Source organism: Acomys russatus, chromosome 12 (assembly GCF_903995435.1).
Source record: "Acomys russatus chromosome 12, mAcoRus1.1, whole genome shotgun sequence".
NCBI lineage: Eukaryota > Metazoa > Chordata > Mammalia > Rodentia > Muridae > Acomys > Acomys russatus.
In genome coordinates this window covers 38,035,535-38,061,797 of record NC_067148.1, presented here as the reverse complement: position 1 = coordinate 38,061,797, position 26,263 = coordinate 38,035,535, and the positions used below count along the sequence as shown (strand labels likewise).

The following is a 26,263-nucleotide window of genomic DNA, read 5'->3' as shown; positions in this document are numbered from 1 at the left end:
ATTTCTCTCAACTTCAGTTTGCAAAATATTACCCCAATTCCACTGGACTAAAAAACTGGAATTTTACTGACATAATTGGATTATGAGGTTTAAAGATTGATGGAACTTTTCTGTTCCAAATATAATTGTTAAATACCAAACCTAAACGAGTATGTAGAAGCTCTTACGTAGCTAGAGCCAGAGGAACACTGCAGGTTCCAAGGCAGGGTGACCCGAGAGAGAGGAGAGCAAGAAGCTGCAGATGGCTTCCAAGTCTTGTCAAGCATCTCACAGTCTGATGGTACATAGCCTTTCTGTAGTTAAAGTTGTCACTAAGATGGAGACAATTTCAGCCACTCCAGTCCCTAAATATTACCTCAATTCTTAGCTCTAAGTTCAAGTAACCAGCGGCCTTAACTGGATCAGTGTGTTCACATCCATATTACACTGCCACTCTCTGCAGTACTTACCTCAGTATGAACCTGATTTTCTAAAGATAAAGTGCTAAACCTCAGTTGTCTTCATCTTTTCAGTGGCTTGCATGCATATATATATATATGTGTGTGTGTGTGTGTGTGTGTGTGTGTGTGTGTATGTGTGTGTATATGTATATGTATATACATATACTGCACACACGTTAAATATATGTAAGTGTTTTAGCAGAAAAGACACAGAAGAGTGGCTTTGGGAGCTTGGAGAATGTCTGTTAGTTATTCAATGTAAGAGACTTCTCGGGACACACGAGGACTCAATCTAAGTTCCTTGGTCAAACTGAAGAAAATGAACAGTGCTTTTAAAAATGCCTTTGAAGATAGGGGAACCTCAGAAAGGAATGCATCACGCTATTACAAATACTTATCCTAACTACTACTCTCCAGTAAAGTTATCAAGCTATTTAAATATTTTAAGTACTTGACTATTCCTTAATATATTTAACTCAAGTTCTTTCACATGAGATTGAGGGAGAAGACCCAGAGGGGCAGAAACTCACATCTATTTCTATTAGTGACCATATTCCCAGTGTCCAGGAATAGCCTATCACCAATATTTGTTGGTTGATAAACTAAATAAACCTATCACACATCAAAGAAGCTAATCAGATCCAAACACATTAACAGAGTCATAGATTTTACTTTATAAACATTATTATTGTTTAAGAAAAAAGAAGAAGAAATTCCCAAGACTACATAAATACATGATTTAACCCCAATGCCCTCACTGCATGGATGGGTCAGTATAAGTGCATGACATGGGCTCTCTTGTTGGTTCCTGAGTCAACTGTGATCTACCAGGTATTTGTCATGCCTGCTTGCATGGACTTAGAGATCTCATTTAGTTTTAGCTAAATTAGTCTTTATAACATAAGCAGGTCTTGAAAATATTACCACAAAGATGCAGAGCCTTAAGATACCAGTAACTGGTAACATCAGTGCTCCTAGAACCAGGAGCACCAGGAACCGTAGCACCAGGAACACAGCAAATCAGGCACTTCTTTTCCTTGTAGAAGCTCATCACAGCCTCGCTGAGACTGCACAATGGCTGCCAAGAGCTTCAAGGTGCTTAGAAAAACTAAACATACTGGCTGTCCCTTTAAGGGGAAGATAGAACTTTAACACTGAGGGGAAAGGTTACTGAATTTGAAAACAAAGCACTATATTTATTAAGCATACAAGAAACCTCTCTTTCTTTCTTTCTTTCTTTCTTTATTTATTTATTTCTTCAGTGCTAGGGTCAAACTCAAAACCTTGCACATCTAGATGTTCTTAACAGATGTGCTGAAATGTTTCTATTACCATATTATTTGGAGCCTAAAATTGTATCTATGTACAAACTACATGCACAGACCCAATCTACATACCAGAATTTTACAACTAGTTTTTACTATGTCAGCAAAGAGTTTGCTGTGGATTTAACTTCTTTAAAAATATCTAAGGCTAGGTTTGGTGGTACATGTCTACAATTCTAGCATGTGGGAGCTTAAGGCGGGAGGACTGGAGTTTAAGCTACACAGTGAGACTATGTCTCAAAAGACAAACTCAAAGCTAATAATGTAGTACTTCCAACCAGTCCACAAGAACTGACTGACACAGGAAAAGCAGAGATTTATTACCTTTCAAATAAACTTAGATATAATTGTTGAAGACAACCTAAAAATGAGTATTATGGATTAGTAAACTCAGTTTACATCTTTAAAAAATACTTTATTTTAAAGATAGAAACAAAGATATAGCTCAGTAGTAGAGCACCTGCCTGTATGCATCTATGTATGTATGTATATATGTATGTTATTTATGATCATTAAAATCAAGTATTAAAATTATCTATCTGTATATCTATATATCGATCTATCTAGATCATTAAAATCAAGTGCCAAAATTAACAAGACTAGGCCAGCCATAGTGGAGCATGTTTTTAGTTTCAACACTTGGGAGACAGAGGCAGGTAGGTTTCTGTGAGTTTCTTGTGGAGCATAAGATGTTTCAGGGCACCCATGGATACATATAGAGATGCTATATAAACAAACAAAACATATAGGACTTATAATAAGATAATTAAATTTCCACGCTACAAGTTGTTAAGAGTTTAAAAATAACAATAACACCCAGTTGAACTGCTTTCACCCAAAGTAAAACTATCAATATGAAAAAGCAGGGTTTTTAATACCATTCATATGAAATACTAAAATATTTAATATTTGTTTCATTTTTATTTTTCTACTTTTGTTTAGGTTTATAATATAAAAGATTAGTAATGTATTAATTTTTCATAATTTTAAAAAGCATGCATTAGTGGGAATGCATGTTTATTAATGTTTAGACATTACAATTTTTAGACATCAAGAAGCTATTTAAAAAATTTAAATGTAAAAGAATAAATGAATCTGATCTATATTTTAGAACATAAAATTTAGACAGGAAGTGAGGGTGAAAGCATTGGGACATTAAAGGAGTTTTAAAACTCTAAGTTCCTCTACTTCTGGTACCTTCTTGGTGTGCACAGCTAGACTTTAACAGGAGCTTTCCACAGAGCAAGGCCTAGTCTCCAGCTGAGCCCACAAGGCAATATGGGCCAAACCAAGGGAATGATGGAGCCACAAAATGATAATTTGAAGCAACTCTGGGTCCTGTGACCACTGAAATGTTTAGTATTTTTCTGTAGGTTACAATCAGGTCATTTAAAAAGTGAATATATCTATCTTCTGATATTTGTAGTTATGATTTCTTGAAGTTATTTTAAAGATTTTTAGCAATGGAATGGTATGTTAAGTGAATAATAGAATATTTCTTCCCTGTCCCCTTGCTGCTCCCCTCAACCAATTTCCCATGTTAATCATGTAAGTGATCAGCTTGATTTACTTCCTTCCATTTTCTTGGCATACATACTTTTAATGTGCACATATAGGTATACACATACATGTGATTTTTTTGTGTATGTGTCTGTGTGTGTGTAGTCATATAGCTCTGGGTTACTGACTTCACAAAAATCGGATCATGGTCACATTGACATGCAGTTTGCTTCCTACACTTAACAGTATCTCATGGCCTCCCCTCTACACAGACCATATGGATCCATTCTCTCTTGTGCAGAGCTGAGGTCATGTTATCATATAAATGGACAGACCCATGAGTTGTTAAGCCATTCTATTACTGATGGACTCAGCCGTGTCAACTGTGTTTTCCCTTTACAATAAAACAGCAATGAAAATATTGGCTCATACATCTTTGTACATTTCTCTTAGTAGGATATATTTCTGTAAGCAGAAATTTTGGGTAAAAGTACATTTAAAATTAAATCAGCACAAGCCAGGCATGGTGGTACATACTTTTAATCTCAGCATTCAGGGAGGCAGAGGCCAGTGGATCACTGTGAGTTTGAGGCCAGCCTGGTCTACAAAGTGAGTCCAGGACAGTCAAGGCTACAAAGAGAAACCTTGTCTTGAAAAAACAGGGGGGTAGCCTAAGTGTCCCTCAGTAGAAGAATGGATAAAGAAACTGTGGTACATTTACACTATGGAATACTACTCAGCTATTAAAAACAAGGAATTCCCGAGATTTGTGGACAAGTGGATTGAACTATTAATGATCATAATGAGTGAGTTCACCCAGAAGCAGAAAGAGTCAAATGGTATATACTCACTTATATTTATTCTTGTTACATCTCAATGGTTATTCCATCCCTTGTATCCTCCCATTCTACCCTCCCTCCCATTTTCCCCTTATTCCCCTTCCCTATGACTGTTCCTGAGGGGGATTTCTCCCCCCGTATATGCTCATAGGGTATCAAGTCTCTTCTTGGTATCCTGCTATCCTTCCTCTGAGTGCCACCAGGTCTCCCCCTCCAGGGGACATGGTCAAATGTGAGGCACCAGAGTATGTGAGAAAGTCATACCCCACTCTCCACTCAACTGTGGAGAATGTTCTGTCCATTGGCTAGATCTGGGTAGGGGTTTAAAGTTTACTGCCTGTATTGTCCTTGGCTGGTGCCTTAGTTTGAGTGGGACCCCTGGGCCCAAATCTACCTATCATAATGTTCTACTTGTAGGTTTCTAGGACCCTCTGGATCCTTCTGCTTTGCTATTCTCCCATGCTTCTCTCATCTAGAGTCCCAATAGGATGTCCTCCCCTCTGTCCTAGTTTCCTGGTAAGTGAAGGCTTTTAAATGTAATCATTCCTCATTAATTTTGGTTTATTTTTATTATTTTCCCCTAATTATTAAAATTCGTAGCCAATTTCCTACATGAATACACTATATCTTCATCATATCCAACTCCAAGGTCTTTGGCTTTTGAGATAGGATCATATTGTACAGCTCAGCCTCATCCAGAACTCTATAATCTCCTGCCTAACTCTCTCCCAAATGCTAGGATTAAAAATCTGTGCCAAGCTTCTCATGAGAAGCCTGGGAGAATGGGGAAATAGAAGGATCCAGAGGGTCCTGGAAAACTACAGGTGGGTCTGGGCCCTGGGGTCCTCCTCAAACTATGGCACCAGCCAAGGAAAATATAGGCAGTAAACTTCGAACCCCTACCCAGACTAGCCGATGGACAAGACATTCTCCACCGTTAAATGGAGAAGGAGATCTGACTTTCACACAAACTCTAGTGCCCCATATTTGACCATGTCCCTTGGATGGAGATGCCTGGTGGCACTCAGAGGAAGGATAATAGGTCATCAAGAAGAGACTCGATACCCTATGAGCATATACAGGGGGAGGAGGTCTCCCTCAGTCACAGACATAGGGGAGGGGAATGGGGAGGAAGCGGGAGGGAGGAATGGGAGAATACAAGGGATGGGCTAACAACTGAGATGTAATTTGAATAAATTAATAATAAAAGAGGAAAAAAAATATTTAAAAAAATAAATAAATAAATCTGTGCCATACATTTGGCTTCATCAAAGTTTTTTATATAGTCCTAAATTCAGGGGAAAAAACCCTCAGTAAACCTCTCAATTGTACATGAGACAACAAATGTTCCAGAAAGTTAAGAGTCAAGGTCTGGGAAGAGTTAACACCCTATATATCAGCAAGAACTCAGGGGTGCAGGTTATTACTGACATCCAGGACCACACTTGAGCCAAATGAGCTCAAATACAATATATATTTATATATTTCCATCAGCCACACTGACAAGTAGGAAAAGACTATCATCTCATTTCGTTCACATACTCTCAGAAAGAAAAGAAAAGAAAAAAAAAAAAAAAAAAAAAAAAGAGAGAGTAAGTTCCCAAAAGATACAATCGTGAAAGGGCAGAAAGGTACCCTCAAACTTGGTGGAGTACTGGACCCTTGGAGCCAAAGGCACCGTAAGTTCAGCTACAGAGCAAGCAAGTGCAGTGAAAAGACTCTGACACGGGATAACCTTAGCAAAAACCTTCCTCAGCCTCCGTGGTGGGTTGTATGAAAACTTTCTTGGTTCTAAGTATCTCCATGTGGCATCCAGAATTAATGCCAGTACTGAAACCAAATTCTGAAGAGAAATATCAGAAAAGAACTAACATCCCACAATGAAGAAACATCTTCAAAGAAGATGTTGTTATAAAAATACCACAAAAGTACTTTCCAATAAATTCCAGACCTAAAAGTAAAGCTTTAAAATGAGACTCCAAGCACAAGGTCTTGAGTCCTCTGCTATGTGCCTAGAGAGGCCCATTTAGAGGAAGCACTTCTAAGCAGATGACATTGCCTTTTGTGATGAGTGAGACTTTGGGGCCCAGCAAGAAGAGAATAGGAAGAGACACCTCATTTTTTGCAAAAGGCCAGAGGGTCAATATTTTTGGGCCACACTACTGTTGCAATTACTTTGAAGCTGTCATGCAGAACGGTTGAGCAATACATAAGCAAAGAAGCATGCATAGCTGTGCTCTACTGCAAGCTGACTCAATGTGGGATTGTGAATCTCATATCATTTTAGGAAGATTGGTAACTATTCATAACTGTTCATTATTGCTATAACTTTTCAAACCAGTAAAAAGCTGAAATCCTCCTTCTGTTAATGAGCTCAAGCACTGGGCTGGATACAGTTGGTAATCTCTAACTTGCTGACTTCTGTCTGCACAGAGAAGCACCAGACTTATCAACTGAATCCAAACATTGGATGAAAAAATGAAACAGCTTAGCCCAGGGCCTAGAAACATCAGGGGAGGGGACAGAGCAGGGACAGCTGTTCCCAAGTGGCCCCCATGTTTACCTCAGGTCTCTTCTCTTGGCCACCTCATCAGGTGGGATTGTCCAGGGCAGGCTTTGAGGGAGACATTCAAGAACTTCTGAAGAGAAGTCAGAGAAGTCCACACCGTATTCTGTCAGGATCCCTTCCGTCTCAGGTTCGATTTCACCAGCTTGCCCAAGACTCTTAGCCAGCTGCCTGTGGACAGAGAAAAGAGTGGACAATTGTATTCATGAATGAGTAAAATGTAGGCCAAGAATGCACACAAGGGTACAACCAGCTGATGATCCTATGAACCTTGGGAGTCAAGCACTTGAAACAACAGTTCACATACATAAGTCTCAAAGGCTTTGGGTTTGAGGACTTCAGAAATAAGTAAAAAGAATGATAGAACTATCAGAAACAAAATTCCTGCTGGCAGCCAAAAAAGGGAAAGTGACACTATAAAAGACAATGATCACAGAGATTAAACTACACAAAGTGAGGATAATGAGGGAGGGGTGGGGAAAAAGTGGGGGCATTGAAATTGAAGTACAAAGATTTCAGGAAAATTTGTCTGGCAGATTGTGATGGGTAATCTTGACTGCCCACATGGAGGGATTTAGAATCACCATGGAAACCAATCTCTGGGCATGTCTGGGAGGGATTACTTTGACTCATATGGGCAGCACTATTCCACAGGCTGGGAAAGAAAAGTATAATTCATAGAAGTTAGTATTAATAGCTGAGTAGTATTCCATAGTGTAAATGTACCACAGTTTCTTTATGAAAGTCTTCACCTACCAGGAAAGTAGGTCAGAGGGGACTTTAGATGAGAGAAGCATGGGAGAATGGGGAAATACAAGAATCCAGAGGGTCCTAGAAACCTACAAGAAGAACATTATGATGGGCAGATCTGGGCCCCGGAGTCCTGCTCAAACTATGGCACTAGCCAAGGACAATATGTGCAGTAAACTTCAAACCCCTACCCAGATCTATCCAATGGACAGGACATTCTCCACCATTAAGTGCAGAGTGGGGACTGACTTTCACACGAACTCTGGTGCCCCATATTTGACCATGTCCCCTTGATGGGGAAGCCTGGTGGCACTCAGAAGAAGGATAGCAGGCTACCAAGAAGAGACTTGATACCTATGAGCATGTATGGGGGGAGGAGGTCCCCCTCAGTCACAGTCGTAGGGGAGGGGAGCAGGGGGAAAGTGAGAGGGAGGGAGGAATGGGAAGATAAAAGGGATGGGATAACAATTGAGATGTAATATGAGTGAATTAATAAAATATTTTTTTAAGTTAGTATAATTGTAGTACGGTGAGTAGAGAGGAGAAAAGGACCTGAGCACAGGCATTCATCCCACTTTGATTCCTGATCTTGGACATAATATCATCTGCCACCTCCTGCTCACTATGATGGATGATACCTTAAAGTGTGAGCCAAGACTAACCTGCCAACAATGATGTTGTCAGGCTTCTTGTTTTGTTTTGTTGTTTTGTCACAACAAGAAGACAAGCAACCACTACACAGATCAGATCAAAAGGATCTAATACTGGCATAGTTGAAGGTAGGATCTGACAGGAGGACTAGAAACCATTTCAGAAACATTACTAAGACAAAGTCCTGAAGTGGAAGGAAGTTGAGTTTCAGACAGGCTGGATAACATCTCAGAAAGAACTAAGACAGAAAATCACCAGAGAAACACATTCTAGTAAAATCATTCGATTTCAGAGTTAAAAGTTTCCAAATGCAAGATCTCAAGAGAACAAGGCTGTCATAAACACCTACTGAAGACCTACCAGGTGATAAAACAGAGGCCCACTAAGAGATGGAGGCAGTCCTCCTCAGGGACAAGAAGCCTGGATTACTGAACCATATATGTTAAGGGGAAAGACATAATAGTTAGCAAATATGGTGACGGACCAACAGACCATAAAATGTCACATAAGTCTCATAGGTCACCGAGCTGTTACTAAAGTGAAAGAGAAAAGAATTTCTTTTTCCTATCTTGTGCTTTCTGCTCTGCCAAACAATCTTAATTTGTTTATGAAATTACAGCATGGCTTGTAAAGACAAAAATCATATTTTAGTTATGCCTTCCAAATGTAATGAACATCTCCGAGTCCCTATTAGTAGTAATTAACATTTATTTTACTAAGTTTTGCAGAACGTTTCTCAAGTGCCTCATTTAAATAAATTCATTATGGATTTCCACTGGAGATATGTTGGATAGCTGCACAGACTGAAGAGCTTGCCCAAGATAAAAATCTAATGGGTCAGCATGGTCAAAGAGTTCATGCTGTTGAAAAGGGGCCTTAGAGGCCCCAGAAAGACTCCCCTCTATCTACTTACACATAAGACCTGATCTCTCTAAGCATTAGAATCCCTTGAACAAAGCTCTACCAGGGAACTGACTGGCAGGCTGTGTATTTATCTTGCAAAAGTGTTTGTTTTAACATTTTAGTTTCGGTGTAAATTTCCGAACCATAAAAATAACTTTCATGTAGGTGTGCTCCAGTTCAAATGGTATTGCTTTCTGTGTACTTTCATGGAGCTGGAGTTACAGGTGGTTGTGAGCTCGCAGAGGCCAGAAGAGTGGGATCCCCTGAGGTGAAGTTAAGGGTGTGGGATCCCCTGGAGCTGATGCTATGGGTGCAGGTACTAGGAACTGAAGCTGAGCCATTTCTCCAATCCACCTTGACAACTTTCTGGAAATCTAAGACTGCTTTTGTTTTTAATTCAGTTTATCAAAAAAAAAAAAAAAAAAAAAAAAAGAAAGAAAGAAAAGAAAAGAAAATTCCCAGTACTGAAAAAAGTAGAATTTAGATTCCCAATAATAGAAGAAAAAGGAGGTAGATCTTGCCCAACAGGACCAAAAAATGACTGAGAACATATTTTCGATTTTATTTTATTGTTGATTTTCTTTGTTTTAACCTTTAACTTAAATTTTTTCCTTTTTTTAATGATTAATTTATTCATATTACATCTCAGTTGTTAGCCCATCCCTTGTATCCTCCCATTCCTCCCTCCCTCCCACTTCCCCCCCTACTCCCCTCCCCTATGTCTGTTAGTGACATATGCTCAACCATGTTCATAGCAGCCTTATTCATAATAGCCAGAACATGGAAACAGCCTAAGTGTCCCTCAGCAGAAGAATGGATAAAGAAACTGTGGTTCATTTACACTATGGAATACTACTCAGCTATTAAAAACAAAGAATTCCTGAAATTTGTGGACAAATGGATCGAACTAGAAATAATCATAATGAGTGAGTTTACCCAGAAGCAAAAAGAGACAAATGGTATATACTCACTTATATTGAGACACTAGTCTAAGGGGTATGTCCCATGAAAAACTTTACTTACCAAGAAAGTGGGTCAGAGGGGAGGACATCCTATTGAGACTTTAAGTGAGAGAAGCATGGGAGAATGGGAAAATAGAAAGATCCAGAGGGTCCTGGAAACCTACAAGAAGAACTTTATGGCAGGCGGAACTGGGTCCTGGGGTCCTCCTCAAACTATGGCACCAACCAAGGAAAATATAGGCAGTAAACTTCGAACCCCTACCCAGACTAGCCAATGGACAGGACATTCTCCACCGTTGAGTGGAGAATGAGATCTGACTTTCACACGAACTCTGGTGCCCCATTTCTGACCACGTCTCCTGGATGGGGAGGCCTGGTGGCACTCAGAGGAAGGATAGCAAGTTACCAAGAAGAGACTCGATACCCTAAGAGCATATATAGGGGGAGGAGGTCCCGCTCAGTCACAGACATAGGGGAGGGGAGTAGGGGGGAAGTGGGAGGGAGGGAGGGATAGGAGGATACAAGGGATGGGCTAACAATTGAGATGTAATATGAATAAATTAATAAAAGAAAAGAAAGAAAAAAAGGCATATGATATAACCACAGCATCAGACTCAAAGAGAGAAGCATTCTACACACTCAATGACTAGTGCTCTACAAAAGTCTCAAATTACTAGAGGATGGCCACACACCATCACAGTCACAGCGTCTTTACCATGAGCTGCAACAGGGGATGTCCTGAAGCAGTCAAGAACACGAAAGGGGTATCAAAATTGCAGAGGGTGCAATTTTGTGGAGCTGGTTCTCTACTTCCACCTTTACATGGACACTGGGGATTGAGTTTAGACCTCCAGGTTTGTACAGTGTGCCACCTCAGAGCCCCCAAATAAATATTTCTATGATAACATTATTAATTAATTAATATCTTTTTTAATAAATATCAAACCCTTAATAATGAGTTGTTGGGGGAGATTTTTTAAAACTTTCATTGTCAATAGTATATATTTAAATAATTTTAATACTCAATACTCAATGTGTATATGTTTCAAAAATGAAAGTGAAAAATATATCTGAATTTTGATGTTGCAATAATAGTTGTAAGGAAGAAGCATTTCCTCAGTAGTGAATTTATTTATAAGGATCACCACTACGAACCTTTCTCACCCACCAGAACCCCCCCATGAATACTGGGTCCTAACATACAAGTAGCATTGGCACCATAGTCAAGCGTCTTCCAACTGGTGGGAGAAGCTATGAGAAACATCAGATTGACTGCCCTGAGTGATAAGGAAATGACAAAGTTACTAAGGAAAGGGACCAGCTACCGACAGAAGAGGTTATAACAGAGACAGTCCTTCAAATCAGCCTGTTTACCTAAAGGAAAATACATTTGTATTTTCTATTTGCATTGGCAAAACACTCCCAATATTAGTGTTCTCAGTAACTTGTTTTCTCTTCTCTATTAAATACTCTTTGAATGTGAACCTTAGAGCTAGTCTGTGCACAGGCCACATACTCTTGCACGTCAGCTCTGTCATCACTGCCCTTAAATAAATGCTCCCAGGTGTAATGAATGACCCATGTTCTATGTTGTAAACTCCATGCAGATAAAATGGTATCACAGCCTTGAGAAGCCACAAGTGGAGAACCAGCACTGGCTGATCCAGGGACCCAGAACACCGGTACCCATACAAAGCCAGGCTGCCACTCAAAGTGTGGCAAACACAACAATGTCTATGACCGTGTATTGTTCATACTGCTTTCCACAGTCAGGAGTGGAAGGTACGCTACCTTTTCTTCTAGATCAGTACTGTGCACAGCAAAAGGCAGCATGTAAAGAAAGGGGATATCAGGGGAAATGTTTTAACAGTGAAAACATACGTGAGCAGATGGAAAGTAAGTTTTGTTGTGGTTTTGTTTTGACTTTTGTTTTATTTTCTTTTGCTTCAGATAGAGGATAATGAAGAACAGGCTGCCCTCAAATTCAAGATGTAGTTGACAATGGGCCTTGAATTTCTGATCCTCATGCCTCCATACCTGCCCAAGAAATGAGGTTTAGCAATACAGAACAGTTTTAGGGAAGGTCCTGAAGCAAAAGTGTGAGTCAGTGTTGTCACAACGGGAGTAGCTAGAGGCTGAATGCAAGCTCAGTGTGTAGGAAGGCTGACATTATGCAAAGCCTGCACCGAGACATTTTAAGCAGGTGCGTTCGGAGTTGTAGTGGGAAAAACTAGAGTTCATCAAAACCAAGTTCTGAGAAGAAAAAAATTAAAATGCACAATAGAAATTTTAAAAAAGCTAACATTGTCTGTGCTACAGCAGAACCCAGAGAATTCTTACAACTGAAATTTTCTGGGTGCTAGATAACTGACCTTTCAATACTAAACGATCTATTAAATTTGCAATGTGTGGTTCTTGGTGCCGAGGTCTACAGACAAACTAGCATGTCTTCAAACCTTGAGCTGAGTTCCATGAGGGTTTTCTTGGCTTCTGACTCTTGTTCTTCCCTGTCTTAGAGGAAGCAGCAGCAACGGTGTCCACCTCTGGGCAGCTTCTTACGTGGCACAATGAGCCTGCAGAACTGCCTCAGCTGCCTTAGGACAGAGAGACTTTCGGGGACTCCAGCACAGGCAGCAGCTCAGAGTTGTCTACCCAGCAGCATGCCCGTCATCTTCCCAACCAGATTAGGATGCATTCTTTGGATAAGTGGGGGTAAACATTTCCCCAGCAGACTGTTTCTGTTCCTGGATGTGAGGGTGCTGCAGCCAGAATGGAGACATGTAGGGGCTCCTGCTCCTGCACTCAGACTACAGGCTGTCTTAACGACTAGGTTCACTGGGAAAGCAACCACTTAGTAATAGGGAACTGTATCAGGACCATTCTCCTTCATACCCTTGACTTCATAAGATTGAGGTTTTTTCCCAAAGCTGATTCTTTCAGGCCAGCAGGTGGAGCCCAACAGTCACTCAAAAGAGAGCCCCCTCCTCAGCCTGATTCGTTTTGCTGTCATTGTTTTGTTTTGTTGTTGTTTTCTTGCCTCTTATTCGGGTACAGCTATGAGTCAGAAAACGGCTTATAAAATCTTACTGTTCCATATAACTCGGCCTCTCTCTTAGATAATTATTTAAATAAGAAATGTGCCTTGGGAAAGTAAAATATTCATTTTGTGCAGGGGGAGGGATGATTGCAGAAAGTTATTTTTCTGTTTACTACTCTTGCTTTAGCATTAATTTCTCCCTTTTGCTTTTTAGCGTGGCCTGGCCAGCATTTTCTGCTAAAATTAAGTAATTCACATAAAGTAATTTTAGCCACATCATCAATTCATATCTATCCCCTAAAGAAATTCATATCTTTGAAACCAAATTGAAGCCAAGTATGGTGACTCATGGCATTGAGTCCAGTGCTCAACAGACAAAGGCAGGTAGATCTCTTTAAGTTTGAGGCCAGCTGGTCTACACAACGAGTTCCAGGGCATCCAGTGCTATATAAAACCCTATCTCAACAAAACAAAACCTTAACATAAGTATTTGCTCCCCTATGCTGATTATCTGAGGGCTGACCCTTTAAGTGCAAGGCTAGGAGCTAAAGATATTCAAGCAGACCCCACTCAACTCTCTTCTCCACCACACACCACAGCAATCAGAACTTCTCTTTGGCTGCTTCCATGTTGCCTTGCCATTGGAGCCGCCAATATGGCAACTCATTCTCTATGTCTCATTCCAATAGCCTTGAGTTAAGCCTGGACAGCCCGAAGTTCAACTATAAGTCTCAGCTTTGCTGCACCTGAACTGACCTATTCATTTCCCATCCAAGTCCCCAAAATGTGTTAAGTAATCTGAGCTATACATCAGTCTGCTCTAGACTAATTCCCGTCCCACATCCTCAGCCGTCAGTATTGCCAAAACCCCACAATTTGCTTCTCAGAGCAGCTACTGTAAAACTCTTCCATTTCCTTCCAGACTTATCCTTACATTATTTGAAAAGAAACCACAACAAATCTAGGAGGAAGTGACCATGAGGATCTTTGTGCCCACAAAATTATAAAAGAGATGAGGCCGAGACAGAAATCATTAGAGTTCTGTAGCAGATTTCACAAAGATCTAAGAAATGCCAGCATGACTGCCACTGCGGGGTTTCAAAAGGGAATGATGATTTAAGAGAGTTGAGGAGTTCCTAAAACTGTAAATCTCATTACATAATTGCAAATCATTCCAGAGGGGAAGCCAATGTGGCTCTTTGGTTATTCTGGACAAGAGTCCACTACTAAATATTAAAAGCACTAAGTATGCTGTGATTTATGACAAAAAGCAGTGGTCCCTAAATGCCAACAGGGCTCACTAAAACTACCTTTGGGGATTTGACAGAATTACAAGACTAATAATTCACTAAAGGTGGTAGATATGTTGTAAAGAGAAGTCAAGTGAGACTGCTCATGACAATTCCAACAAGACTGAAAATAACTCCAAAGACCATAGGTTGCTAAACTGTAAAGGCCTGTGAGCTTCCCTTAAATTGAGGTGCCAAAGGGTCACAGGGGATGCCAGAGAGGCAATGAGAGCACATGAGAGCCAAGACCAGTAGCTTCCTTGTAGATCCTCCCAGCGCTACTGATGTCATATATTCTATAAATGTTGATGTTCTTTTCAATCTCTTTGTTAGGTACCTCCTAACACTGGCATCCTCCATCTGATGTGTACACCTGTCCTGTGCTGTCACCAAGTGTCGATCTTGATGTCATGGAACTTTGGATGTCATTATTTTCCATTCTTAATTCCCCCTCATCCTCTGTATTTCCTAGTCAACCTAGCTCCAAACCTGAGGGTCACCTTCATTTCTACCTAATCATCTGAGCAGCTTTCTCCTAAGGTATCATTGGTCAAAATGAGCTCACAGCCTAGTAAAATATCATTTTAGCAACTGCAATCCAAACAATAACTGAGAGCTTTTAGTGAAACTATAAAAGCTATGAGAACACCCAGGAGGAGACCTGGGAGTCAGCTAAGGCTTTCTGAGTGGCCAACTGAGTTGAATTTAAAGGCTGAATATTTAAACAAGAGGTGAGAGTCAGTGCTAGGAAGTACAGTGTGCAAACCCTTGAAGCCATGAGCAGACACTGTCATCTAAGGAAACAGCCAAGGTCAGGGGTTAGGGAAGGATATGGTGGAAGCCAAGGCCGCTCTCAGGACAGTGTGGGTAAGCTACCACCAGCACCTACCCTCTCACCAGCACCTACCCTCTCACCAGCACCTACCCTCTCCCCAGCACCTACCCTCTCACCAGCACCTACCCTCTCCCCAGCACCTACGCTCTCACCAGCACCCACCCTCTCACCAGCACCTACCCTCTCACCAGCACCTACCCTCCACCAGCACCTACCCTCTCACCAGCACCTACCCTCTCACCAGCACCTACGCTCTCACCAGCACCTACCCTCTCACCAGCACCTACCCTCTCACCAGCACCTACCCTCTCACCAGCACCTACCCTCTCACCAGCACCTACCCTCTCACCCGAGTCTGAGACCTGGAAATTCATCTGAGACTCATCTCCCTCTTGCTTCATGCACAATTCAGCTTAACTGTTTTTATCCAAACCTTTTCACTCCTCTTGTCTCCTTCACAGAGTTCCCACACCCTCTGGCTTCTTCAAACAGCCCATAATAGCTCTAGCTGTTCCTCATGCCCCTTTCTATCTACTCTAGACCCTCAGTCTAGGAGATCTGTTAGCCAAGAGTTTTTTGTGTCTCCCAGGAAATGATCCTAGATCTCCTCTTTCTCCTATCTCCTCCAAACTTTCATAAAACTATTTTCTTTCTGTGGAAGAACTTGAGACATTTCATTCTGTAGTATAGTGGGAGCTCAAAAAGACAGGGCACTCTCTTCTGATTTCCCCATGCTCCTTCCCAGAGTCGGGTCCACAGTCCTGCACATGGGTAGAAGGCCGTGGAAGCCTGGATCCCACATCTACTTCAAGCGACCACCTGGAAAAATATCTGTCACAAACTTGCTCTGTGCAATTGTCTGACCCATGAATTCTCTCTTATGATCCAAAATTCAGTATGTGTCCCACGGACTGGCCACGTTTGCTGTGTTTCTCATAGCCCCTCCTCCTGTCCCATGCCCTGGGTTTTAGGAGAACCACCAGCTCCTCATAGTAACCCCCACTTGATTTAGTGTTGGTGGGATTTCAATTCTTAGAACCAAGTTCACTTAACTGTGCATACCGAGGTCTTCTATTAGTCACAGTTTCCAGAACTGATCCTAGCATGCTCACCCCCAAGCTTCTCAGGTAGTACAGCCCCTTACACATACTTAGGCTGTCTGCTGAACTAAACTTATCCACCAAAAAGGAATCTAACTTTGGACTTGAATACTTGGTAACAATGTCATGGGCAGAAGAAGCCCAAAACTGTTGAGGGAAAAGATGCAGGCACAGGGAAGAAATTCAGGAGGAAACCCCCTTAGCTAATTTGGTTTTTAGGCACTGTTTATGTGGCAGCTGAGCATCCATTCCCACCCACTGCAACTACTACCTCATTCTCCTCGTCAAAGCCTGGCACAGATGAGGGAGGAAACCTAGGCCACTGTAGCACATCATGTGCAGACTAGAAAACAGTGACCTCAGTTCCTAAAGATCAGTAACTGATAGCCAGAACAAAATGGCAGGGGACCACCAACAGCTCAACAGCTGCAGCTCTCACCCTCCAGGCAACCACGCCATCTGAGAACTTCATTATGGAAAGCTGTTGTGCTTTATTTTTTAAGTAAATTGTGTCTTTTCACAAATAACTTTGAAGGCACGGTTTTAGGAAATATAATTTGAATGTCTTTATATTACAAATGTAGACAACTCATATTTTTTCATATAAAAGTGACTATATTCAAGCTTTACTTTGGAAATTACATAACATATGATTATTGTTTTAGAATACTCTTTCTTTAGAACCAGTGAATACACTTGCTGTTTCCAGGGCCTGAATCCCTTTGTGGCTGCTGCTGCTGAACTTAACTCCAGTCAAGGGTTTCTGATGAGATAAGGGCTCAGCTGTGCATGGATAATATATAAGGTCCTTCAGAAACTCACACCAGGAAGATTTCCTGACTACACCCTTAGACTTGAATACTTAGGAAATGGCCCAATCAAGCTTGAACAATGGGAGATGGTAGAAAGGCAGATAAAAGACAGCTATATTTCCTACTTTGGCATGGCAGTCTTCACTTGTCACTTCCCAACAGCGTGTGGCAACACAATAAACAGGGGCAAGTGGCACAACCATCATCAGGCGCTTTGATTTGACGGTGAGAAACTGGCAAGCCTGTGAGAAGGGCTATTTAGAGCTCGAGAGGCTGTTGTCACTCTTTGATAATGAGTTAGGTAGGCTTTAAAAATGATGACACTATAACTACGTACTTGAGAGTAGAAAAGAAAGCACAATGGTTCCTAAGTGACTCTGAGACCTTGAAAATTACTCTAGTCTTCATATAACTGAAAAGGGGCATAGGGTGAGTGCTCTTAAATTGCATTAGTATGACACACACATAGATAGATAGATATAGATAGGTAGATAGATGAGAGAGAGAGAGAGAGAGATTTGTTTGTTGAGATGGGGTCTCATTATGTAGGCCTGGCTGGCCTCAAACTCTTTGTGTAGCCCAGGATGGCCTTGAACTCAGAGATCAACTTTCCTTAATTTTTTCAGTGCTGGGATTAAAGGTGTGGGCCACCATGCCTGGCCTAGTACACAGATTTAACTTAGTTTAACTACTAAGCATGAAGAATGTACAAGTAGGATAAATCTAATAAAAGCAGCACATAGTGGCCAGTGGTCATTCATTCAGCATTGGCTCTTATAAGCATAAAAGCATCCCCAGGAGGGTCTTAGACAAGTTGGCTGAGCACTAAGCTGGACTACAAGTAAATGTCCAAACAGACTCTTCTACATTATATACTTACATTTCATTTCCTGTGATACAAAAAATAGATACCATTATAAAAGATCAAAATATCACTAATACAATATTACTTTTCTTTAAAAATGAATACTAGGTATAAAAAGAAATAGGTATAGCATTTATGAGACAGCTAGGTCCAGCAGATTCTTCAAACAAAATAATCCTTCATAGTCTAAGGACCATGACATATATGTTCATGTTAGAATGATTTTTTGACAGCTTTCATCAAAACATTGTACCCTTATTCCTCCCTATAGTGGGATTAATTCTGTCTGCAATGCCATATATGAAATCTTTGGCATTGCTTAAATTGAGACCACCATGAACAAGCCCAACACTCAAACGATGTCTTCATGTTCATATTAAATCAAAGCCAGGGATCTCCTGAATATGGTGGGACTTTTCATATTTTAATCTGAGGTCTGAAATCAGAAGACTGGCTGTTCAGTATGAGAACTTATCTGCACTAGACAGGTCCCGGCGGTGTTTACGACATAGCAGGAGAGGCTCAGAACGTATTTATATTTTATGCCCAGAACAATGGTGTTTGCCTAGTAATTCAAGCAGTCAATAGGTGACCCAAGGGCCATGTCTAAAAGATCAGGGCCAAACTGCACCAGTACCAAGGCTTTGGTACAGAAGTGAGACAGACCTAATGCACACAAGTGGCTCACCTAAAGCCTGCCCACAATGACTTCCTCCTGTACCCCGCCTGCAGTTTTCTGCCAGAGATCACCTACCCCAGGGCAAAATTACAGTCCTCCTTCCAATCTATGATGCGGCAGATGAACAGCGTGTTGGCATAATCTTTAGGTCGAGTCACGAAGTCCTGGGGACAGTCCTTGAGAGGTACGTAAAGTCTAGGCACTCGGTGGTCTGAAGGAGAAAACAGGGCGTATTTCTTAAACAAGTCACTATTCTTATCCGCCAAGAGTTTGAGGACACCGGTTGCTGCTCGAGAATGCTTCTTCTCCAAAATGTAAACCACCTGAAAACACCAAAGACAAAATCACTCTTTCTCTATGAGTATCAGTCAGAAAGTCAGCAATACATTATCAGATGAGCGAGCTGCACCTAACTGCTTTAGGAGGTCACCAGGAATAGGTGCTCTGTGATACTCTGTAACTAAGTGATCTATATATAAGTTACAACAACCTGAGTATTCAGAAAAGGGAAAAAACTATGGAACAGATGGATAAATTAGACGAAAATGATTTGATAACCATGCCCTTTATCTTATAAATAGATGTGCTGTCGGGAGTGTCAAGATAAGCCTTCTGGAGGCCACTTCATTATAAGCATCAGTGGCTTCTAAGTCTCCTCAAAACATCCTGGTCCACTGCACATAGTGGACTACTAGGACTCTTAGCACACTAGTGAAGTCTCAAAATGGATCTGGGGCTAGGGTGGTGACTGCTTCCCCCTTTACAAAGTCTCCTGATGTGGTCTTGCCCCTTCATATTTCCTCATAGCTACACCAACCTGATTGATCACTATCGGTGATTGACATCTCCTCTTTTCTCAAATGTGTCCAGAGAATGTGCAATGTCTGTTGAAGATCTTTACAATAGCTTCTACTGGGCTCTCAGTCAATCACACAATATATTGGTGTTGACATCAACTGAACATCTTTTTTCACTTAATGTAATTGATTTTGGTTCTTAGTATAGTTACTAAGGAGTTTCTACTGTATTATGGACCTCTCGGCTATCACCTTAAGCAACTCTGGGTCCTACTTAACACAGACAGAGGCAGAAATCTCACTCAACTTTAGCACACTCTAGCCTATCGAAGTGGGCTTCAGTTCCAGAGATAGCTCTGTTTTCAATAGCATTTTGATATGTCTTGTTTCTATGGTAACGCTGGACTTCTGCTGCTGTCTGCTAGTTATTCCTGTGAGACAGAAGGGACTCTCCCAGGCTAGGACACCTGAAAGTATGAACGGGCCATTTCCAGCCTTCAAGAACAGAGTTTTCCAATTTGAAGTATCTTATTAGAGCAGGGTCTCCTTTGCTGGTACCACCAGGCTGCTCAGCATCTATAAGTATAAGAGAGGAATTCCCAGGCCCTAGGGATCATAGGCCTGGTGAGGCAGGGCCTTACTAGCCAATGGCTAAGTCCTCTGGATGAGGAAAAAGAAGCTTTCCATGCCAGGCTGCTTACTGGAGCCAAGGCCTTTTCACTGTGGTCTCTGGCTGCCTGGTGCCTCTGAGTTGGGAGTCTCTAGTCCATGTGAGAAAAAGACTTCTTGAGCTTTGTGCTTCTTGTTGTGGGATCTCTTGTGTTGAAGTCACTTAGATGTTTGCTGTCTCTTGGTAAGGAGAAATGTTAGGAGCCTGACGTAAAAGGAGAGTCCTTCCCTTGGCCATTTACTCTCCAGGACTCCCAGCCAATATCCTTTGCCAGTGCTGCCAGGATTGCCTGGTGTTTCCGGAGGGTTTCATGTTAGATCTGAGGAGTGACTCTCCCTGGGCCATCTATTGCTGGGCTAGATTCAGAAACACAGCAAGTGTCACTATCCCCACACTGTCTACCTTATCTCTAGAGTTCCCAACTAGTTCACCCTCTGTTTCCACCACTCATAGCTCTCTGATTGCCTCTTACTTCTTCTTTGCAGGATTTGTAGTTATGTTTAGGAGGAGGAGATAAACAAGTCAATGCTGGTGTCTGAACCAGAAGTCTTTGCTTCTCCGTTTAGCGGTTTATACTTCTGAAGCACAGGAAGCACCTGAGCATCACCTATTATGCACACAATGTCAGCTGCCCAGGGAATGACTCTAATTCCACAAAAACCTTGCATGTAAATGCTATTTTTCTATAATCTTAGGTCTAATTCATTATCAAAAATTATCCAAAAGAGATAAGGGAAGAATAAGCAGGGTTGAAAGGTGGCAGGGAATTACAGACAGACAGAAGTTCCATGGACAGAGGCCATCTTTATCTACAGTCACAGAGGATCACAGCTCAGTGCTGTCAGAGTTTGATTTGATAAGACAAGCAAAAGTCTAATTTTTAGAAAAACATTCTTTGTTTAATAAAACTATGAAGTAAAAAATTTAAATACTGCACAGGTAAGACAAAACAGGTATAGCTTTACACATTATGTATATACCACATACATAAATATGTAGTGTATAAATACATATAAATATATAGATATATGTTATATATAATACACAGCTAATATAGAGTGATAATTTAGATATCCCTCATGCCAAAACCACAGGAGGCAACCAAAGAACTGTGAGAAGAAGAAGGCCAACTGGACACCCCCCCCCCCCGGGCTACCCACTCACTACAGCCATTCCCACCTAGCAAGCCCTTACATAGTTATCCCAAGAATGCCTAGCGAGGTGAAGCTCTGGAGCAACAGCAGGACACACAGAGCACAACAACTTATAAACCCCTCATGTCAACAGGCAGGAGAGCTACTCTCCGCAAGATGGTTGACGTATAGCCCAGAGTAAATACTGACAGGTATCTCCGGTACAGGAAGTTTCACACTATGGTTTTACTTTATCTCTTGTTCTTGCAGCACATGTGACACCTAGAGGAAGAGTCAACTATGGATGGTCCTACACCCAAAAATGGCACTAGCATCCCAAATCAAGCATATAAATACACACTTTTATGCTTAAAGTTACAAATATCCTAATAATTTTCCCTAATTTATGGCTTCGATTGACTTTCTGACTAACTGAGCAACTACAGCTCTAATGAGGGTCTCATGTGACAAGCAGAGAAAAATCTGTGGGAAATGACCTTTGCTGATTTCTGGAGTGACTTCTCTGATGAGGCTCTTGTGTCCTGTGGCGTGAGGGTGTTCTCATCTTTCATAACTGAAGCACTAGAATCTTCTTTTCCTAAGTCAGAAAGAGAAAAAGAAGAGGGACTAATTAGCTCCATGGCCACTTGGGCACACAAAGATCTTTAAATTTGTATTAGAAAGGTTCCTGGACATCAAGTACTCCACATTACTCTTTTCACAAATGGGGAATGCACACAGCAGGTGCATGATTTGGATAAAGTCATGTCATTATCTGTGCTTGCACTGAACACCTGCTCTTAGCCAGCTACATTTGATCTACTTAACATTACTAACATACTAAACATCATATATGTAGAGAGCATTAAAATGAAATTTCTCATGAGTCAAAATACCAAAAAGTAAAAGATGTAGACTTTTTACACATGACTTCCTTACACAACAAAGAATGAAAGTGAAAGGCAAGTTTATCATGTTCATCTGCTAAAATAAATTAAATAAAATTAACATAAATGTTTACTTCTTTTTTTAGTTGGGAATTCTTACACAGTGCAGGTAAGGGGTTACTCACAAGAATATGGGTGACCTCAAAACAATCACATTACCATAAAGTCCCACCCTATCACAGATGGCAACCTGATGGAAGCTGTATCACAGAGTTCCTGAACATAAGCAAAGTACTTTGGAAAGTACTTTGATACCAGCCATAATGAGCAGAACAATGAGCTGTAAATTGTAGTTATTGAATAAATGAGTCAATGGCCTGATCCACCTCTGATTTTCCTAGATTTCAATTTTTCTTCTTTTTTGTTTGTTTGTTTTGTTTTTTGGAAACAGGGTTTCTCTGTGTAACACACAGAAATCTTCCTGCCTCTGCCTCCTGAGCATTTGGATTAAAGGCACGTGGCTTTATTTCAATTCTTATTGAATCAGCTCAATACAGAAGTCTACAGTTCAAAGGACAGCTAGACGGTGGCTTTATAGACAGCTTGCACGCTGCACACTTCTGTACTTCAATACACATTCTGTAATTCAGTACTTTCTGAGAGCAGAGGTTCAGCACAAATCTATAACTATTCAATCCACTGCTCTACACTGCTGTGCACAAGAAAAGGACACTGTACTGTCACTGCTGAGGAAGCAGAAAAGGTCTAGTAAGATACTTACAGTAGTAACCAACAGGTTGGAGACAGTGCTGGGTGGGAAAAAGCTGCCATATGGGGAAAGAAAAGAGAGACAAGCTCCATGGCTGAGACTCTAGTTACTGCACAATTCTACTCTCTTCTCTCCTAATAAGAGTTCCAAATTTTAGCAAGGCAGCCAGGTTAAAGGTCCATGCTCTTTATGGTTTTTTGCAACTATGCATGGCTGCCAGTTTGGGCCATAACTTTAACCAGTACCATGTAGGGCAAAGTACTACTAGTATCTTTCAGGAAATATCCTTAAAGTTCAGGGACCCTGTTTTCTCTTCCTTCATACCTTCTGGTAGGAATACAGGAGGTATCAGCTGCATTTGAACACTCACCTTAGTTTTGGGAGCCACATGACCTGCAGAGCAGCGGGACAGGGGGAGGCACATGGGGCCACCCTGCAAGCCATCACCTGCCCACATCTGGTCTTCCTTAACATGTGAGAGAAATAAACTTCTTTTCACTTAAGCCATCACTATTTTAGGATTCAGAGCTATTCTCAGCAGAACACGCTTTCTAGTGTACAGGTCCAGACAAACAGAGTGACAAGCTCAGACACTATCCCATAAAGCATCCTAGAAGCCAGAGATGCTTCTCTCTTGAGAGTCCTACAGCGCACAGGATTATGAAGCTGGTAGTGCTCTGGAGTTGACAGACACGAAGAGCAAGAGAGCTTTGAAAGCTAGAGTTAACATCCATATGAAAAACATGAATTAGGCGAGTGGCAGTGATGGCAAGCAGAAGCAATTCTTCTGAGAGGGAAGGAGGTGGGGGGAGGGGAAAGGGGCTGCTAAGTATGTCTTTATCACTAGGAATGGCGTGGTCTGAAAAAGCAAGACCAGAGTAAGACAAAAAGGCCACAAAAGGCCAACTCAAAGTACTATTTCCTCAGCAAAAGTCCTTTGGACTTTTTTTTTTTTTTTTTTTTTTTTTTTTTTTAACTGTCTCCCTCCCCAGGGAGCACCTGGGTTACAAGGCAAATGAAGCTGCAATAAGTGTTGGACGTACATGGCTTGGTAATTTCTGGCAAGCAGTGTGATCCAGATCCGATCTAATATGACAGGATCGGGTAGGACTGACAGTGCAGCTAGCCTCAGACCTGAAGGAGGAAAACTGAGTAGGAGCTGGCTAGACAGATAGACCTAGGTGAAATTCCAGAAGGGACAAGAATGTGAGCAAAGGCACCTAATCAAGGATACACTGAGCAGAGGAAGGTTTTGTGCATTTAACTGACTGTAAGGACCAGACCATGGAAGGCCTTATATGATACTCCAAGGGTTTTTTTAACCTTATACCTCAGAGATAGAAAGTCATTGAAATTTTTGAAATAACACGATCAGACATATATGACATAAAAAGTCAATGGCAGGGAGGTGGTAAAAGCCAGATGATCGTGGAGTTTGCTGTGAGACTGTGTCTCTTAGTCATAGCAGAAGCTACACCCATAAAGTCTCACCAACACAACTGCCCAAATGTGACCTGAACAAGGACACCACCAATGGCATGCTAAAGGGGATGTGGAAAAGCCCACAGGCCTCAACCTTACACAGGACGCAACTGAGGAAATGTGGGAGCAGGAGAGGTAGTCTTCCCCAGGAAGAGCACACCAATAGGGTTGCCAAATGAGAAGCCCTTAAACCACACAAATAAAGAACGCTATACACACTGAACAGGTTATATTTAGGAATATATGTGTATGTGTATAATACACATATGCAAGCAATAACAATTAGTGAAAAAAGAGGCCATGAATTTGAAAAGGTGTAGGAAAAGGAATATGGGGAGATTTGAGGGAAAGAAACAGAAGAGAGAAATGTTGTAATTATAATCTTTTTCTTATTTGTTTTTGTTTTGTCTTGTTTTTTGAGACATGGTTTCTCTGTGTAGTCCTAGATGTCCTGGAACTCACTTTGTAGACCATGCTGGCCTCAAACTCACAGAGATATGCTCGCTTCTACCTCCCAAATGTGGGATTAGAGGCATGTACCATCAGCACCCAGCTTATAATCTTAAAAAAAAAAAAAAAAAAAAAAAAGTTAGTGATCAACCTAGCTTTTAAGATTTTAAGATTTCTTTTTAAAATTTTCCACCTTACCTAAACTTGGATTTTAAAAAAATTTTACTTGCAATCAGTGATCTTAAGTCTGTGGTCTGGTATTTCACCTGTTTCAGAATTTCTCAGTCAATTTTTCAAAGCCACTTGCTTGCTCTTTTTGTCTTATTTCCTGCTAGGATTCAAACTAAGCTTTAACCATATCACTCCATGCTTTAGTTCTCCATTTTCTCTGTGCTGTACTACTCTGAATAACTTTTCCTTACTGTTCTCCAATTCATTAACTGTCTCTTTATTCAATTTGCAATTAGCTCTATCAACTTTTTTCTCTTCAAACTAATTACATGATTTCAGTACCTAATAATTTTAAATTTTTTATGGATGATTTGGCTGCATATATGTCTGTTCAATACACGCATGCAGGACTCTCAAAGGTCAGAGTGGGGGTTGAATTCCCCAGGCCTTGGTTGCAGGTGGCTGTGAACTGCCATGTGGGTGCTGGGAATTGAACTTGGGTCCTTTGAAGAGTGACAAGTACTCATATGCACTGAGCCATCTCTCCAGCCCCTGATAATATTTCTTAAAGGGACTCCTTGTTTGTGATTTCTTTCAGGTTTTAACTCTGGGCCTTTGCTTTCCTTGAGTGCCTGGGTATATTTATGTGTTGATCACTGAATAATCTTAGGCCTACGCTCAAAAACAAACAAACCAACAAACAAAAACAAAACAAACATTTTTTTCTTTTAAAAGAATTTCCACCATATTTCACCAGACAGCCAGAGGCAGTGTCAGCACTTAAACCAATTCAAGAGTGGAGGTCCCTTGGTTGCCCTCGTCAGTCAGCTTGACCTCAAGCTACAGATCCTTATGAGATGTCTGTTCCATGTCCACCCTGATGGTGGAGTCTGAAGCGCTCAGATTCTTGTGAAGAATCTTGACTTTATTTCTATCTCCACAACCACTAATCAAATCTACAATGTGATGTAAACTCCTTAAAAACACATTTTAGAATGGAATTTATTTACTGTGTATGAGTGTTTCGCCTGAATGTATGTAAGTATATCTTGTACAAACAGTGCCATTAAGGCAAAGGCACAAGGAGCGGAAAAAAGCAAGCACTGTCATGTTGCCTTGTCTCACCACTGACATGGGAAGTATTCCCATCTGGAGTGTTATAGAAAAGCAATAAGTAGTCAAAGAAGGGACAGTAGTGTATCCAATGGTCCAATCAATCAAGAAGGTGCTCAGCAGAAATGGGGCCCAGAGCCCATCATGGCTCCAGTCTAAGCTGTTCCCACCACAGTATGGCAAGATCTAGAAAAAGACAATGGCATGGATGAGGTGGAACATGGGTAGGAGGGCGGCA

The 26,263-nt window shown here is 41.1% G+C and overlaps 1 protein-coding gene across 3 annotated transcripts in view; it reads right to left on the bottom strand.

The window, feature by feature from the left end:
* The window catches only part of Dis3l2 (DIS3 like 3'-5' exoribonuclease 2), a 303,393-nt gene that overhangs the window by 150,425 nt on the left and 126,705 nt on the right, over window positions 1-26,263 (bottom strand). For all 3 annotated transcript variants that reach the window (XM_051154243.1, XM_051154242.1, XM_051154244.1), the window contains 3 exons: window positions 21,651-21,751; window positions 18,629-18,876; window positions 6,668-6,841 (listed from right to left, as the gene is read on the bottom strand). In XM_051154243.1, coding sequence (XP_051010200.1) covers window positions 6,668-6,841; window positions 18,629-18,876; window positions 21,651-21,751 — 523 coding nt within the window. The remainder of the gene's footprint in view (window positions 1-6,667; window positions 6,842-18,628; window positions 18,877-21,650; window positions 21,752-26,263) is intronic.